This window comes from Merops nubicus, unplaced genomic scaffold (assembly GCF_000691845.1).
Source record: "Merops nubicus isolate BGI_N331 unplaced genomic scaffold, ASM69184v1 scaffold2786, whole genome shotgun sequence".
Taxonomy (NCBI): domain Eukaryota; kingdom Metazoa; phylum Chordata; class Aves; order Coraciiformes; family Meropidae; genus Merops; species Merops nubicus.
In genome coordinates, this window is record NW_008612726.1 from 9,921 (window position 1) to 28,880 (window position 18,960).

Below are 18,960 nucleotides of genomic sequence, written 5' to 3' on the forward strand. Positions count from 1 at the left end.
TTTTCAGGTACTGTACTTGTAGATAATTTTTCTGCTTAGTAAAAGTTGTCACAAGTTAGCACTTTATTTAAAGCAAGAGAGCTGTTTGTATAATTTTCAACACAACTATAATAAATGGACTAAGATTAACCAGGCTGTTGCATTAGAAATGAAAAAAATAGAGGTTACTCAGGAATGCAAGTATGTTTTATTTTAAGCTCCGAGTTCAGTATTAGTCTCTTAAATGACTCTACAAAATGTCCTCAAGTATATAGAGAGGAACTGGCTGCAATGGTAGATAACCATTTCTCTGAAGTGGATGTATTTTACATTTTCTAACTTTAAAAATTAGTTTTACATTAATTTAAAGGACTATTTTGAAATCAGAAATGTTAATCTTTAAAGACCAGTGGGTAATTCCATCTTCGTATGGTAATGTTTTTCATTAACAATAAAGTTACTTAACCATAGTTATTTTGCTCTGAACAAGAAAATTACATGCACATAATCTCTGCATAAGTGACTTAAAAATTGTCACTCCTTAAAATAATTACCACACTAACAGCACTGAGAATTTCTGAGTAATGGAAAGAGAACTGCAGGTCACCCTTAGGACACAAGGTAAGCATGGAAGTCCTGGCACTTATAGCAAGCAACACTGTCTAATACCCACTCTCGAGTCACCATGGCAACTTTGTTCTTTTGCTGGATTTCTGTAAAATAAAGACACAAACAATAAAACTGTTATCAATGACTCAAAGCAATCTTAAGGTGATCTTACTGATGTCTTTCAGATTAAGCTATTTGCTTTATCTTTGACTTTTTAAAGGCCTTGATAAAAAAACAAGAGTCTAAAACCAGTGATGTGGCACTGCCACTCCATTGAACAACATAGGTAATACTTGCTGCTCCAAAAACAGCTGTTTGGCAAATGGTCAGGCAGGAAGTTTTGAACAGCGCAGAATAAACACTAAAAGCAAAGAGTGCAGTCCTTGTCATCTTTTAATTTAGAACCTCAGTGACAGTGCCTCAGTTCCTGTCATACTGAGCATGTGACAAGCAATGAGTCTCATTAAAAGAAGCAACAGAAAATTACTGAAGTGGCCCTAGACTGCTCTTCACAATTTCAGGTTCCTTATTTTCTCATTTTCCCAGTGCCATGGAAACAGCTGTTTTTACATCATCCTCCTGCTCCATTTTTTTTGTTCAACTCTACTGTAGCCTAACTAGCACCCATTCACCCTTTAACTCCCACAATCTCCTTTAAAAGTAAGTTAGTTTAGAACACTTGCACTTTCAAAGCCTTATGGTTGCTCAAGCATTTTGAGAGAGGTGGGCAAAGAGGGCAGGCAATGAAAACAAAAATGGAAAAGAGGAAAAGCTGTATCAGTTAATGCTTTGAGTAATTTTCTTTCCAGACCAAGACACTCTCGTCCCATAGGAGGCTTTCTCCTACATCTTACAAGTCTTCTAAGGGCACATCTCCCTACCTTTTAGAAAAATACATCTGATCAGAAAAGTGTCTGTAAAGCTGATGATATGCAGGACAACTGAGTCAAGAGGAGGATTTTCCTGCTAGACTATCTTTTAAGATTATTTCAAGAATCAGCAACCGTCTACCTTGTCCTATATTTTTCTTCCAAGACATCCCTCCATCTCTGGATGCAGTAGGATTTTATTTTGATTCCTCTACAAACCTCTATGAAATTTAACTATTAAAAGGACCAAGGTGATAAAGGCATTCAATGTGCACCATAAACCAGCCCATGACAGAGTGTTGGCTTACCTCTATAATCCATGTTTTCCATCCAAGCATCTGGCTGCACAACCACAACAGGAATAGAATTCTAGGATTTCAAGATAAGAAAACAAAAATTCTACTCTTCTGTCATTCAATCACACCTGTCTACAGAGAGCAATAACTGGGCTAACTCTGCTTCAGTGCATCACTTCAGAGAGGAGTTTGAGCAGTGGCAGTAGAGGGAGAAAACACATTAGTTCCTAAGGTTTTTCTGTGATTTTTCTCCAGTAATGCTGTGACTAAGTTAAGGTACTAAAGGCTTTTTGCACTTGAATATGAGGCTCAGTGCTGATTTCAAGAGATGAGCTGTCTGCCCTATATAGGGCACTCTGACCAGTTTTCCACTACAAGTTAGCCTACCTTCTAATACAGCCTGGCCAGAGCCTAAAACACAAGAACTACTGCCATACAGTTTGGCATCATTACTGTGCAGACAGTTCTCTATAACTGTATGCATCATTCTTCGACAGACCCATGAAGGCCAGGTCATCTTTCAACACCTTGTGTACTATGCAACCATGGACCAATGTTAAGTGTAGCATGCAATAACACTTACTGTTGTGTGTGTGAATAGATGAAGTTGCTTCACGACAGAGGCACCACAAAGCTCCACCATCCATTCAAGGTGTTCTGAAGGAATCAGATAAGTCTTATTTCTTCAGTGTTTTACACCACATTGAAACTGATACTATTCTCTAAACCCTCACTGTTTGTAGATTTAAGCTACCACATTCTGAAAGAGATTAAGTCTTGGGAGAGAAGACCTTTCATTTTCTAGCCTGCTGAGGAACATCAACTCACTCTCTTCCCTCACCCTCTAGTTAGAGCAAAACAAAAGGCAAAACACTAGATGGCCAAAGCTCAAAGAAAGTCCACTAATAATTTATCTCCTTTTGTCATAAGGATGTAAGACATGAAACTAAAATTCAAAAGCAGAAGTTAGAAATATGATTATCTATCGTTAACATGAATAGCCAAAGTATTTAATTTCCACCAATTTGCTGAATTGCTAGTGAAGAAGATAAATAAGTCTCTCCAGTGTAGGAGCTGTAATTGATGATCACTGCAGCAGGTGAAAGCACTGCATCCTCTGTAGGAATTACTGTAAATGTCAAGAGATGTGAATATATTTTATCTAGTAAAAAATAAAGTTATATTGGACAAATAAGAAAGTACCTGCAGTATAAGCCACATTTGTACCTCTCCTGAGAGGGGAGGTACAAATATTTTTAATGTACTTTATTCAATTTTAAATTGACAAACAGAAATCATCCTGCCCAGCTTTTTCTTTACCTATAAACTTTTGGCTTTGTTGTGTGTTTCACTTTTAACATCTAGCAGTGTAATCTCCTCTCTCTAGCAGCAGAAAAATGATATTTAGAAACTGTTCACTAAGAAGAAAAAATGCTATTCAAAACTTGTATTTGAGCATCTAAAGCAATTACTAGACAGCAACATATTAATGCATTGCTAGAGAATCAGATATAAACTAGGTAAAAAGCCTGTTTTTAAATACAGAAAAATTACCAGAGCAGTTCTGAGACATCCAAATAAAAGACAGCTTTTCTATTCTATCTGGAGACAGAAGTGGATAAAGTTCTTCATTATGCTGTACCTCATGTAGGTATTTTGAAAGATTCAGAGTAAAAGAGGTACAAGAGTAACCAAGAAGAGGTCAAATGTAAAACTGGTGAATGCACACAATCGGCCTCCAAATATTTTTTATGCTGAGTTCACTGAATAACACTAAAGTGACACACCTGTAGTCATATCAGTGAAAGGTCCATAGCAACAGATCTCAAAGTCTTTAAAGATCTGAAAAACAAGCAACATGTTAGCAGAGTACATATAATATCTTTAGAAGACAATACTTAACGTGCTGGTTTCATTGCACTTCTAAGACTGGTTATCAGGCTATCACTGTTCCACAAAATAGACCTGACACTCTCTGTAACCCACAAAGAACCAGAATAGCATAAAAAATCCCCAATGCTGTGCTATCCTATACCAATGTTATGAAAACATAGCATTCACTCCAAGCATAGTGAGTCACTCAAATATATCTGCTCTACTGTTGACGGAGCTCACCTTTCAAGTATAAAAATACTTAATTTGTACAACTCCTTACATACAGAGCAGCAAAGAAATTGGAAGTAGTTTCAGACATTCAGCTAGCATAGCCACATATCTGAAACAGTCACAGCAGGACAGGATTTTTCTCTCTGCTATGCTCCTACCTTTTCAGTCAGAGACACTCTAGCCCTCTTAGGACCTTGATGGTTTCTCCCATTGATTACATCTCCTCTAACTTCAAAGTTCTCCTGGAACATAACAAACAAGCAATAAGAAGCACAAGAGGACCTTCAATACTACTTCCTAGGGTCTTTTTGGGGTTCAGATTTTTTTGTTTTTCACCCCTGGCTTGACAAAAGGGTATATGGATTTCATACCAGAGAGTGTCCATTTCTGCTCATTAGATATATGAAATCCATACTGTGCCACTAATATGACATTCTCCAAAGATCTATACTAAAGAATGAAAATCCAAATATTACCCAGGAATACACACATCCACCTAAATCAAGGTCATATGAAATAAGCCATTTCTACTAGGTAAGGTAGTAAATGCTGGAACAAGTTTTCAGCAGGTGCCTATTCTAAAGCTTAAAAACAAGACTATGTTTGTAGCTATGTTTCAACATTATTTCCTTAAGCAAAAAAGAGATCTTTTCCTCTATACTGTAATTCATCAATATCAGTAGGAACACTTATAAAAAAAATACCTATAACTTAATCCAAAAAATAATAGGGAGCCATTATGTTTTCAACAGTGAATACATATGGCCTAAGTGTGGATTTTGGTCTATAATCCCATTTTTCAAAGCCACATTTCAATATACTAAATGCTTAGACAATATCTGAGGTTACTAATAGGTCTATCAATGTAACAGCATAGCTTACAGATTTGACATGTCACTCTTAAGATAGAAGACCTACCTCATCCAGTATCCTTCCTTCTTTAAAAGACTGAATTACCCCTAAATAAAAAGATCAGGACAAGTCACTTTACCCAGCAAAATTGTTCTTACACTACCAATAGTCTGTCTTCATTGCTATATTAAATTGAAGGCATTTGTACCAAGGGAAACAGAATACAGTATGGTGCATGAAAAAGGTAAAGATTTTTTTTACCTTTTATAAATAATATGAATTTTGCACCAACTGATGCCATGCACCTCAAAGACTTAAATTAAGAGGAGGGAAAGGCTTTTGTCAGGATGGGGAACAGTCCAATGTAGTTATTTGAAAGCATGAAAAGTATTCATAAGAGAAAGATCTTGATGTTGTTTGTTTTTTTTTAAATGTTATTTTTAAAACTTATTCTAAAGTATTTAAAAGAAATGCTGTGAAACATCAGATGCTGAGACATTAAAAGATTAATTTTTTTCACTGGAGGTGAAGAGCACATTTTGTGGTAGAAGGGCAGAGACCATTTAGCTCCAAAACAAGTTATACTTACACTGGTAACTAACTACCCATTTTCTTCCTGCAATACCCAGAAAGTACTTCAGCGTCCGTTCACACACTAGCTCTTTATCTGCAGAGCAAAGAAGAGTGAAATCTATTTCAGTTTTGCCATTAGTGGAAAAAAAACCCAAACCCTCACATTTCAAGTTATTTGTACCTAAAAGCAAAACGTTCTTGCAAAGAGCAGCAGCAAAATACCAAGATCACCTATAGAAAGGTTCCAAAATTCTAGTGCCATGATTCTACTAAATTGAAAGAAATATACAACTTCTGAATCCTTTTTTAGTTATTAAGAGGCAAGAAAAAGTGTTCTCCTAGTCAGGACAGAGGACACTAGCAGTAGTATTCAGTGCCTAATGGTTGCATAAACTTTTAGATGACTAGCCATTTAGGATCATCTTTACCAAACAGGCACAACTTCAGAAGGCAGCTTATCCTCTTTCTACGAAGAGAGAACAGTTTACCTCTCCAAAAACATATGGTCATGTTGTCTATGATACATTTCCTGAAGGAAAAAGCAAAAATCGTGTCTATACATTTGGAGTAACAGGATTTTCTGGCTCCTTTTCTATGTCAGTTTTCAAAAGGAAGAAAGGCTTCTGTGATAGATTGTATCCAAGTGAGAGCCAGACAGAAGTGCTTCTGTGAAGCAAAATGCAAGCAAATTATATAGCATAACCACACCTAGATTTGCCTCAAAGTACTTTAAGAAAATGTTGGTTAAAAGCTAGCCAGGAGGTTCAGTAGAGAGCTTAAACATAACCTGTTACTAGACACAGGAATAAAGGAACTTAATTTTACCATGGAATGTTATGCTTTTTGAAGTCAATATAACACTATGTTTCAGAATATATTTGTCACATTTGAAACTGTTGTATTGTACTGAAATTTCTATAAAATTCATTCAAGCTTTTAACAATGGGATTCTTGAGCTCTACCAAGGAGAAAAATCTAATTTAAGTACCTTAAATAAGCACACAAATACTACTAACAATTAAGTGTTAGTGCTGCTTTGTTTCTATGGAAGAATGCCTTTGCTGTCAACTATCACCAGTTATACATAGAGTCCCACTTCAAGATTTCTATTAAAGATAATCTTTCAAAAATTTAGAGTGAAACAGCATTTACAATCCCTGCAAGGAATTTGGAAACCAAAATCACAGAATCATAGAATCACTGTGATTGGAAAGGACCTCTAGGATCATTCAACTTTCATCCCAACATTTGCCTAACTGCTAGGCCATAGCCTCAAGTGCTATATCTATTCATTTTTGGAACACCTCCAGGGATGATGACTACTGCCTTCCTAGGCAGACTATTCCAGTGCCTACCCACTCTCTGAGTGAATAAATTCTTCCTAATATCCAATCAAAACCTCCCTTGGTGCAAATCAAGGCCATTTCCTCTCGTCCTATCATTAGTAATTTGGGAGAAGAGACCAACACCAACCTCACTAGAACCTCCACCTGTCTAGGCCATGAGCCACCAGCTTCTCCAGCAGAATGCTGTGAGAAACAGTGTCAAATACCTTCCTGAAGTCCTGGTAGAAAATATCCACTGCTCTTCCCTCATCCACTAGACAGGTCACCTGATCATAGCAGGAGATGAGGTTGGTTAAACAGGACTTGCGCTTCATAAACCCATGCTGGCTTAACTGGACCTGATCCCCCTGTTGTCCTGCACTTTCTACACGATCACCCCCAAGATGAACTATTCCATGATCCTCCCCAGTACCAAGGTCAGGCTGATGGCCTGTAGTTCCCTGGACCCTCCTTCCTGTCCTTCTTGCAGATGGGCATCACATTGGCAAGTGTCCAGTCAGCCAGGACCTCTCCCATTAACCAGGACTGCCAGGAAGTGGAGAGAGGCTTGGCAAGTTCCTTTCCTAGCTCCCTCAGCACTCTCGGGTGGATCTCATCCAGCCTCATAGACTCATAGGTGTCCAATTGGCTTAGCAGGTCATTCACTACTTCCTGGATTATGAGGGGATTATGCTGATCTCCATCCCTTTCTTCCAGCCCAGAGGACTGAATACCATGAGGACAATTGGACCAACTATTAAAGACTGAGGCAAAGGCAGCATTAAATACATCAGCATTTTCCTCATCCATGGTAATGTTCCTCCTCACATTGAATAAAGGATGGAGATTCTCCCTGGTTCTTTTTTTGTTGTTAATATAGTTGTAAAAACACTTTGTTATCTCTTATCTCAGTTCTAGATAAGATTTTACCCCTATAATCTTCTTTCTATGTGACATAACTAAATCACTACACTCTTCCTGAGTAGCCTGCCCCTTCTGCCAAAGGTGGCAGACTCTCCTCTTTCTCCTAAAGTTCCAGCAAAAGCTCTGTTCAGCCACACTGGTTGTTATCCCAAACAGTTTGTCTTATGACACGTGGGGACAGCCTGCTCCTGTGCCTTTAATAGAATCTTCTTGAAAAAAGTCCAGCCTTCCTGGACCCATTTGCCCTCTAGGACTGTATCCCAAGGGACTTCCCCAACCAGTGTTCTAAACAAGTTGAAGTCTGCCTCTTCAGAAGTTCATGGTAATAGTTTTGCTGCCTCCCCTTCCTACTTGGCCAAGAATTGAGAACTCTATCATTTCGTGGTCGGTGAGCCTAAGACGGCCTCTGACCACCACATCATCCACCAGCATCTTATTTCCAGAATGCCTGTATCCCAGTTCTTTAGGAATTGCTTTCTTTATGGTTGGTTCTGAACTACTTCACATACTTCATGTACTATAAACACCTAAAAATTGTGATATGCAGCTGGGGAAAAACAATTAAACAACATTAACTTCAAATCACACAAGGAGATAATATATACCCTCACTCTTTCTATGAAATAGAAGATTTCCAAGTTTAACAAAAAAATTATGATAAAGAAGAAAACAGTTAATAACTTCTCAAAATCCAAAATTATTTCTGAACTGTCTGCTTGTTGCTTAGCCTAGAGTTAAAATTCTATATGGCGTGTAAATATAGGATTTGTTTACATAGCTCTCAACAAACCTGTTTTCATTATGACGTGGGTTGTTCCTTCAGTAATGTGACTACAGAAAGCGCTCCGAGTTTTTCTTGCAAACTTCTGTACCACCAACTGAAAAATAGTTAGGAAAATTAATGGATAGCCAAACGTATTAAAAACCCCCAACAACTCCTTTTTAGGAGTACGACATAGTAAGATAGTTTCTTTAAAGTAATGATTTTACTGGTGATGGCACAAAGAATGTACATTTCCTTACAAGTCAGTAATTTTAGCACCGTTCAACATGCTAAGTAAAGAACTCTCAGTCAGTAGTTTATAAACCAGAAACAATATCCTCTTGGAAATGGATTGCAGAAACAGGTTTATTAGCAATTCAGAATCTATTATTTACAGAAATCTTCACCATGAATCAGAATTTGGTTGAAGAAGCAGCATCTGAGACATCAAGGGAACTGGCCAGTCAAATAGACCCCTTTGTTCCAAGCCCCAAGGCTTTCTGGAAATAAAGTCTTCTTGCTTTGGAATAATGTGGTTTTCCCCTAGACTGTAGGCAGTCATTTAAAAAGTTCAAACTTCAGTAAGCTTATAGTGTTGCCACAAGCAGCATGCCTTCATAGTTTTAGGAGTGAAGTTTGACTTGAGTTGCTGTATTACCACTCTACAGCCCCAATAAGATTAGTTTCCATTATACTTCAATCTTTCTATGTTGAGGACTATAGTCTGAAATGATCAAGAAGTGATTGCTAAAACTTCTCAATTGTACTTACATGTTCACTTTGATTCAGACCTGATGCAACAATTGACATTTCTTTCCTGTTAGCCATAACTGGACTGGTAGCATTTTCTTTCCCAGAGGCATTGTGCAGAACAGATACAGGGTAACACACACTTCTCTTTGATTTGTATCCTTGAGCAGAGCTTTGCTTAACATTCTGAGCTTCAACAGAACTATTTGTTGCTTCTGCAGTTTGAGTGTTAAGCAGCCTTACAGAGCAGGAAGAATTTTTTGGACTTTCTGTCACATTTCCAAGAAGATTTGATAAGACAGATGCACTGATTAGCCTGGTCCCAGATTCTTTATCTACATTTTCTGAAGGAAAAGAGAAATTACACATTGAAAAAATTTAATCCCTCTTGTAGTTATGGAGGAGGGCTGTTGCTCTACACTTTCAGGTTTAAATGATGCAGTTGTTTCTTCTCCTTATTTGTTTATTACTTCACCTTTGCTTCTATCTTTACTTTTCCCTGAACTATAGCTGAGACACTATAATACCTGTGAAACTTGGTAGCTGTGAAACTGTCAAGATGTAGCCATTTACAAGTGAAACAACCCCCACTACTGTCAAAATCTTGTCCAGTCCCACCCTGATGGGCAGCTATACAGCTGGACTACAAAACTAAGCCAACCAAACAAGTAGCATTTTTAAATTGACCGTGAATATAGAAATTTAAATCCTTGATTTACAAGAAAAAGTTGTATCTCACTGATATGTAAAAACAAGAAAAAAAGCAGGAAAAAGAAGCAGAAATCAAAATGTTGATCCCTCTCAAATGTTACCTGCTTCAAGCTGACACTGACTACATTCTCGCACAGCTGTTGTCTTTTCAGAAGGAGCTTTGTTCTTCGGAACGCTGCCACACTGAAGGCTGTTCTCCAAGTCTGGTCTCTTACACAAACAGGTTTTAGAAGATGGAAGCAACAGTTCTGGAGACCTTGAGAGAGAAAAATTCGAGTAAAAAAAAAAAAAATTATTTAAATCAAGTTTCAGAACCATGTAGCAACAGCTAAGGTAGCTAACTGCTTCAAAGCTCAGTGATATTTATTTCAATTTTATTGTTTCTTTTTTTTAAATACAAGATTAGATATAAAAGTCAAAAACCAAAACTAAAGCAAGCCAAAATCTTTTACCTTTCTTTTTCTAAGTCTTTGATTTTACTGTTGAGAGAATCCTTTGGCACAACGTGGAAATCATTGGCTGAAAATTCCATTGAACTCCTGCATTTATGATTTTCAAAATTCCCTTTTGAGGTTGACTCTTCCCCTTTAAAAAGAAATATAGTTCTTAAGCAAAATAAAAGCAACTGTTCTTAATTGTTTCTTTAGGTAAGAAGTCAAGTATTCTCTAAAATCTCAGTCCACAAACTTTAGAGCAGCAAATGTCCCAAAGCACTATATAACACAAAAATACTAAGCCAGTTAAAGCATGGCTAACTACATTCTATTTCACATATTGAATAATTTACAAAATTAAGATGTCACCTATGTATTAGGTGGGAAAAGTAGATCATAGCATAGGCTGAAGGTTAAATTTTCACCGTTTAATGCAATTTGCTTATGAATGCCCTCAATACATTACCATATACCATTACACAGATCTGTAACAGGAGTTTTTTAGACTAAGTGCAGTACCTAAGTTATAAATACAAGATATGTCTCACCGAACAGCTGAATTTAGGTTAAAGTCTGCTAACATAAATTTTAAATTAACACTATAATTTGTGGTAAAGGGAAAAAGAACTAGTAAAATTCACACAACTCTTTGCAAGAAAGCTGAAAAAGTATTTAATTGCTGTTTACCTCCTTTTCTCATTTGTTCCATTTCAAGTGTTCCTTCGCTATTGCAGTGTGGCAGATCCCTATGGATAGGGGAAAATTCAGAATCCTGGCCTCCATGCTGCTTCAGTACTGCTTCAAGTACAGCCATTTCTTGCTGAAGTTTTTTTAAGTTATTTTGCATAGCATTCTTCTGCTGCAAAGGATATACAGTTGTGCCCACATTAGTAAGTAAGCTCAGTTTTAAGCAGTGAGACTAATTGCTTTAACAAATGCTTGAAACTTACAAACAGCAAAATTATTTTGAATTAATTTTTATCACTTGTTCAAAATGCAGCTGTGGTGCTTTTGTAACAAATAGTGCATACATGCTACATCAAAAGGAAAAAAGCCCAAACAACCACACCGTCATTTAGCTGTTCAAATTATTTCAGTTTAGACAGCTCAGAGTTTAATCACTCAGAAAAAAAAAAAAAAACTCCTGCACAGATCTCTTTAAAAGTCATCTTGCCTCAACTGCATTAGCCACTTAATTTAAAACTTAAATCAAATATTGAGCTCCTGCACTTTCTACTATTACTGAAAGCTCCAAAGACTGCTTTAAAAAAAATCATCCTACTCTTCCTTATTTTCTCACTAAAATTACAATATCCTCTATTAAAAACATGCCATACCTCCTTGTAAGAAAAGCTCAAGGCTTCAAAGGATCCTTTTAAAAACCTAAAACCTTCACTATACAGCATAAAGCAGTTTCCACAGCACTAAATACCACATCTGTAGCTCTAGCACTGGCACCATGTGGAACTTCCTTGCTACTGAATCAATAACCCACTCCCTACCTCTGCCCCTAGCCCCAGCAGAAAATCCCCACCACCCAATAAACCAAAATCCTCCCCAACAATCCATACTGCCACTGCTCCATTCAACCCAGTCATATCTGAGAATCTCTATCAATGAAGCTACATCAGGGAGCAATGTCCTGCCAGCTAACCACATTTTGCACTGATTCAGTAGACAAAAGAACCACTCAAAGCACAACAATTAAATCCAATCTTTTTTTTACATACATTAAATCCCATAGTTCTGCTAAAGCTGGAGAGATTTAGCATAATACCTACCTTGAAGTTACAGACCCTGAAAAAAATAAACCCAACAGAAAATCCACCAAACAAGTCAAACCCCAAAACCAAAATACACACAAAAAAGCCCAACAAATAAACAAAACCAAGACAAAACCACCAACAAAAAACCCAAACAAAAAAACCCCATACCAATCAACCAAGACAAAGTCAGGCCATTAAGCAGTAATTAGGAAATTAACAGCAGAGAACACATGCTGTGCTAGACATTTTTCACTGGACACAGCCTGTTGGGTCTCATATCTTTAATATTCTAATATGGAATGATTTGATTTAATCTTCACCCTTATAAGGCAAGTCTCCATGCTTCTAAATATAATAATGCAGCAAATCCAATCCTTATCACCAACCATTATAAATTCCTATCAACAAAGCTTTTAAATACAGGAAGCTGATGTTTTCAACATTGGTCAAGTATGGGGGTTCATTAACTAGCATCTCCCAAAGTTAAGCACTGCTATCAATACCACAAAGCAAGTTATGTCCATGAGAATATAACATTACAATGGAAGGCAAAGTTGAACAAAAAATGGCATAGAAGCCCTTCAATGACTCTTCATTAATTATGCTTTTCTAAGTAATCTAGTGACACAAAGAATTATGATGAAAGCAGTTTCCTACTACACTGACTTGACAGTTTTCATGTACTTGTTCATATTCTAGAATGTAAACTACTTTTAGAATTCAGTACATAAACTCACCTGTGTAGTAAGGATTTCACCCTGAGAGAATGGTCCACATGTATCTTCTACATTACTTGTTTCACTGTCATATCCAGATGCTTCACCTTGAAGAAGGTGGAAGAAAATCTGAGTTAGTTTAAGAAAACAATAAACATTCTCTGTAATCTTTTACCATTCAGACCTTATAGCCAACTGTTCAAAACTTGTCACATCGTCTTTATATTTATAACACCTAGTTTAGAAGCACAGATCTACTTTAAGTGAACATTTTGAAAAATACTGTATCATACATATGGTAAAGAAAATACAAATCAGTGTTTTAATAGTGATGGAAGAGTTCTGAATATTTATGAAAGCCATAAAAAGGTTAAAAAAAAAAAGCACTACAGAATTCTACAGCCAATTTCAACAAACATTTCATCTGGGGAAACAGTTCAGGTAGGCTTCATGAAATTTTGCTGACAGATGCAAGTATCACATCGCAGTAAAAAAGTCAGCATTTCACTCAAAAATTAATTTCCACCAGACTTAGTCCAGCCTCTAGTGCCCAGTCAATTCATTCCTGAAATACTTGAAGAGCTTAATTTTCAGGAAATAAACCACTGAGGGTTTTTTGTTCGATTGTGTAGGACTAATACGTTCCTTTAAAAGAGCAAGCACCACAATTACAGAACAAAGTTCCCATGCAAACACCACTAACTTAAATGCAATGACACTACAAGCAGTTGCAGAGAGAAAAATCTTGATTTGTACCTAGGTTTGCTCCTATGTTTGGGTCTTCTTGGCATTCATCTTTGAAGTTAGTTTTACTTCTTTTCAGCCCTCCATTGCAACTTCTGGAAGTTTCTTTACTCCCATTCACATTGCTCACTTGTTTGGATGTACGAACTTCTACTACAGGTTTCTTCAGCTCTTGTGCTCCATCAGCTGATTCTTCAGACACATTGGACTGTGAAGAAAATAAGTTGAGGGAGCATTCTGACTCCTGGCTAGGTGAAACATACCCATTACTTAGGGCAGCTTCGGGCATTTTCTGCATCTTATTGTCACCATGACTTCCATTGTGATGCAATGAGATGGGACTTACTGGAGACCCTGCTACAGGTGCCACTTGTTTGTTGATCTGCAAAGGTGTGCTTACTGATTTGCCAAGTAGTAATGCCTGAAAACATGGTAAATCTTCATCCTCGCTAGATTCTTCATCTGAAGATTGCAGTTTCTGCGCTCTTCTTCGAGACCTCTGGATACCTTGAGATCTCGGCTTGGAACTAACATTTATATTGTGAAGCTCTTTTACCAGGGCATTGTCATTTCTTTTTACAAATACAGCAGATATCTCTCTCCTATCAGTTTCAGAAAAGCTGGTGTTCTCTTCAGTGTCATCATCAGAGCACAGTACGCCATCAGGGGTTTCAGACAAACCTGTAAAATCACTGTTCCCTTTAAGAGGTTCTTCCAGAGCCTTTGTAACTAAACAGTCAGACATCCCTGTGCTTGCAGTTTGAGTTGCTTGTTCTTCATTCCCTTTTAATTGTTTTGTTTTTCTTTTGCTACTTTTTTTCACGTCATCACACCTGAGTGCAGCAGGCCTTTGCTCACAAGTTGCAGAACGAATCATTGATCTGGACTCAAAAGGTGGCATTGGTCCTTTGCTCTCAACAACTTTGGCCTTTCCTTCTTGGTTGCTTTCTGAACAGAAGCATATTTCATCAACTGTGTTTAAATCTGTTCTTTTGAAAATCCACTCTTCTGTATTACTCTGATCACTTTGCCTTCTGTTACTTTTGGCTGGATTCTGTCTCACCTCGCTTTCTATCCCTCTGTCAGTTGACACTGCTTTTTCATTTCCCTGCTCGCCTTCTTGCGATCCGTTTTTGTCTTCAGTCCCAGCAGTATCCATTCTCATTGGTGCCAGATTCCCTTGATTTGCAATCTGTGAAACACCTTCCTTGTGTTCCCCTGTACTGTACATACATTCAGTGCTGCCAACAAAGCAAGTCACAGGACTAACACAAGCAGATTCAGAGGTGTTAAGCTTCTCTTGCTCATCAACCCTACTCAAACTTTCAGCAGCTGTTTTCTCTTGCAAGTTTTCTATTTTTAAGTATTTGCTGTGCTTATTTTCTACCCAATCAGCACATGATGTCTTTGAAGTTCCAGCAGCATCTTCTACTGCACTTGCCTTCATGGGAGTAGGATAAAGGCTAAATGACAGGCGTTTGGAATGTCTAAATATATTTCGCAGATACTGTGTGTCTAACTCACTATCTTCAGTTTCCCTGGCCAAATCCGAAAGCTTTTTACCCATTGACAATATTTCAGTTCCCAAGTCCCCTGGAACATTTTGTGTATCATGCCCACTATCCTGGGAAAAAGTGCTACATGCTTCAGTCATCTCTTCAGTTGGGTGGGAAGCAGTTTGCAGAACAATCATTGAAGAAGACTGTAGGTGGAAAGGGCTATCTAGTATTTCACCTTCTTTAGAGCCTGCATCAGGTACAAAGGAATTGCAGCTTGAAAGCTGATGTGAAGATGTAGGATTGAAAAGATTTTTTCTAGTTTCTGCAGTGTCAGGTGAATTCTTCAGACTAATCTGTATTTCACATGCTTCTGGATTACCATCTTTCATATTGGTGAGTAGCTTGTTAGTCAACATATCCTGGGGCTCACACAGGTCTTCACATTCAGAAGTGTGAGCCAACACATTCCTTTGGACCCCAGAGAAAGATCCTTCACTATCACTGTCACGTGTTCTTGCTCTCTTAATTACTACTCCTTTTCCTGTTCCTTTTGTCATTTCTTCAGAAAGTAACTGAAGCCTCCTACTGCGCCTGACTTGTCTTTGCTCATAATCAACTTTCCTTGGTTCCTCACTGCTGGGATAGCTATCAATCTGTGGCTCAGTTGTGTCAGGGGAAACAGAGTTTCTATCCACTACTAACTGTAGAGCACACATTGTTCTAGTAAGACGCCTGCATCTTTTTGCTACAGAACTACTTTTTTTAGTGCTTTTCTGATCAGAGCTATTCAGTTCTATCTCCCCATCACAATGCTTGCCAGTAACCCTTTCAGTAGCTTTTTTCCATATGGATCCTCCTCCTTCCTCAAGTGTTTTTGGTGTATTTTCCTCTCTTTCCTTGGAGAGATGGCTCTCATTAATGAGAGAACTCTCATTACATCTTTTCCTTTCAGCATCTCCAAGGCACCAGTTAACACTTTGAGGGCACCCACCTGCCTCTCCTAGATCTTTTTTCTTGATGAAATCCTCTGGTTGCAGGACATAGGTGCTCTTCCTTTTTCGTTTTAGTCTTGTTTTGCTGGGACTATTCAAGCACTTAGCAGCCACATCTTCCTTTTTTGTAGTAGGCAAAACATCTCTGAGGATAATAGGGAGATTTGACTTCCTTTCTCTTTTGTATGTTTTCCCAAATATTTTGTTTTCGATGCTATCTGCTGTTTGTTTTGACCATCTCTTGTTTCCTTCAGTCACTGTAATTTCCACGGGATCTACCATAGGGTCCGTCTTTTCTGAAATACAGGAATCTTTATCTGATAAGCATGGATCTCCTTCACCTGAAACATCAGTTGCTGCAGCAGAATCATCCTGGGAAGAATAGGAAGACAGAATCTCGTTGCTTTTTGAAAACCATTCATTGACTTTCTGAACGCTTCGCTTCAGTCTCTTGCTAGAGACTTCATTCAGGGTACCACACTGAAGTATCTCTGGCTGAAGTAGTTTCTCCTGAGGAAGTTCTTTTCCATGGCAAAAATCATTCTCAGGTTCATTCATTTCCACAGCTTCCATACTTTGTACAACTGTATCTATTTCCTTGCTTTTACCCAACCTGCTCTCCGAACGCTCTTTTAAGCCAAACTCTTCACTTTTGCTATTGCACTGCTTTTGCTCTGCATCCATTTCTTCTGGGTTCTTAAAGAAAGATGCGTCCTCATTCCTCAAGGGACTGGCATTATCTATTCTGTTACACTGCTCTGTCAGTAGGTCTACAGCAAGAACATTTAAAGGAGAACTCTGGTACTCAGTCGTATTCACTTGGCCAGGTTTGGGGTATTCAGTGATGCTCTGAGTGCTTTTCTTGCTCAAGCCTTCTTTTGAGAAATCACTTTCACCTAAAGATGTATAGGTATTATAAATTATTAAGCCCTATTTCACACACACAAGAACCATGACATGCTTAATGGTTACTTTGTTTTAAAAGAACTGTTCTTATTTCTCCCCAAAACAGAATATTACACTGCACAAATCTCCCTCTAGAGAAAGGGAGAAAGATCAGATTACGCAAGACTTATGTTCATCCAGCTTCTTACATGAATCACCTAACTGTGCTCTCAAATTCTATTATAACGGAATAATACAGCTTATGTAAGAGAAAGTTTTGCACTTTGATCAAGGTACTTTTTACCCTTCTGTTCCTGTGCACAGAATATCCACATTTAAACTATCTAGTCTACAGATATTTTCTTGTATTACACTGTCACCAGCTGTAAGCATCAACAGAACTGTAACGTTCAAGGCCACAAGTATATAACATTTTGATCTCACGTGATTAAATGTAACTTTCAAGCTTAATCATTTTTGTCACCAAAGCAACAAACACACCTATGACATTGGGTAAAATTACTCCTTTAGCACCTAGCTTGTCAGGCTGTGTACTGAAAGAACATTCATTCCCCTTCTCAGCACTCTTAAGTTCTTCTGGCTTTTCTTGAGATGAAATCTCAAGTGCTTCTTTGTCTTCTAACCTGTTGGGAAGGGAAATCTAGTTTCACGACAGAGAAAAAAAACACAACTGACAGAAGATGATGAATTTAATTTTCCCTTTTTGTCCTCTGAAATAATTTTTGGAGGAGTCAGAATGCAGGACTCTCAAAACAACTAGACCTCTTCAGAGTTTCAGGCTATTTCTTTAAAAGATCCCCTCCCACATTCCTGAATTTAACATCTACTTTCTAAAGCATAGTACAAGCTTTCCCCTTGAAGAACTAATGTCTATTTAAGCAGCAAAACATTTAGAAAACAGCTTCAAAGCATGTTGCATGACAAACTGATGACACTCAGCTCCTCTGATTCCCTCCAACATGAAAATTACATGTCAGCTTAATTAAATCTATCAATCCTAAGCTAAAAAATAAGCACAGGAATGAGACTGAATTATTGTCTTTAGAAAATATGAATTAATTAATCACCTTTACTTACCTGGTATCGTTTGCCTGTTTAAAAATCTCTTCTGATGAATCAGAGCCTAAAATCAAATTAGCTGTTACTCTGGTTGAAATGCTTCAGAGAAAGATAACTTGCCAGATTCAGTGTTCATTATCACAGAAGCATACCTGCTTAACTCTTTCTAGCAGTAGATGCTTTCAACTTTAATCAGATGAGATCAAGTTCAATTGTGCATTATTTTACCTAATTATAATGATTTCTATTTATCAGTATCTACATGGCTCCAGCACAAAATTCTGTTTAAATACAGGGACTGCTAACAGAGAGCTACTAAGAGATAATTAGCTAAGAGTTATTTTCTAATTTGTAAATTTACACATGAAACAGCTGCTAGTATTTTGAATTTTGAACTGCAAGTCAGAGCAATATATCTGAATATCTGTCTCAGATCCTCTGATGAATCTTGGCAGAAGCAATAAGGAAAAGAGAGGCAATGAACACTGTATGTTAAAAGAAGCAATTCCTTCCTTGACGTAACAGGCAGAAAATAAAATATGCACAGCATCTATCTTTTTTCTTGCAGCAGTCAGTGCCAGATAAAAAGGAAGTTCCAAAAAACTAGGATGGACAGGAATAAAACAGTCTTTTCTCAATTAAATTTTACTCTTATCTCTGGTTATCAACTCAAGCACTGGTGACAAGGCTTAACATTCTTTAGAGAGAAGTGTCATTAGTTGTAACTATAATTTTTTTCACATTTGCAAGCATCTTCTCTTCTCTGGATCTTGCATACTGAGCCTTAAGGGTTTACTACAGCAGCGTTACCTCCCACAATACAATAAATTATGTAAAACCACCTTTGATTTACCAACTTGGAATTGTCTATCATTTGTCCCCTGCATCTCATTTTGGATGTTAAGGAGAAATCAGTGTTTATAAAAACTTTAAACTTCATCACCTTTCATTACTTTTAAAGCATTATACATAACTCAGCAACAGATCTTACCAATCTCAACAAAAATCCCTTTTTCAGAATCGCATTTCTGGATTTTGTTTCTTAGGGGACACCTTTTGACTCTGGTATCCACATTAGCTTCCTGCT

General features: G+C 37.5%; 1 protein-coding gene across 1 annotated transcript in view; it reads right to left on the reverse strand.

Moving 5' to 3' along the window:
* Positions 1–588: 588 nt before the first annotated feature.
* The window catches only part of BRCA1 (breast cancer 1, early onset), a 22,932-nt gene continuing 4,560 nt past the window's right edge, over positions 589–18,960 (reverse strand). Inside the window, exons 6-21 of the mRNA XM_008941618.1 lie at positions 18,865–18,958; positions 17,892–17,937; positions 17,295–17,437; positions 13,430–16,804; positions 12,695–12,780; positions 10,872–11,050; positions 9,859–10,013; positions 9,068–9,390; positions 8,324–8,411; positions 5,301–5,378; positions 4,778–4,818; positions 4,018–4,101; positions 3,541–3,595; positions 2,337–2,410; positions 1,766–1,826; positions 589–692 (exon numbers count right to left, since the gene is read on the reverse strand). Coding sequence (XP_008939866.1) covers positions 589–692; positions 1,766–1,826; positions 2,337–2,410; positions 3,541–3,595; positions 4,018–4,101; positions 4,778–4,818; positions 5,301–5,378; positions 8,324–8,411; positions 9,068–9,390; positions 9,859–10,013; positions 10,872–11,050; positions 12,695–12,780; positions 13,430–16,804; positions 17,295–17,437; positions 17,892–17,937; positions 18,865–18,958 — 4,986 coding nt within the window. The remainder of the gene's footprint in view (positions 693–1,765; positions 1,827–2,336; positions 2,411–3,540; positions 3,596–4,017; positions 4,102–4,777; positions 4,819–5,300; positions 5,379–8,323; positions 8,412–9,067; positions 9,391–9,858; positions 10,014–10,871; positions 11,051–12,694; positions 12,781–13,429; positions 16,805–17,294; positions 17,438–17,891; positions 17,938–18,864; positions 18,959–18,960) is intronic.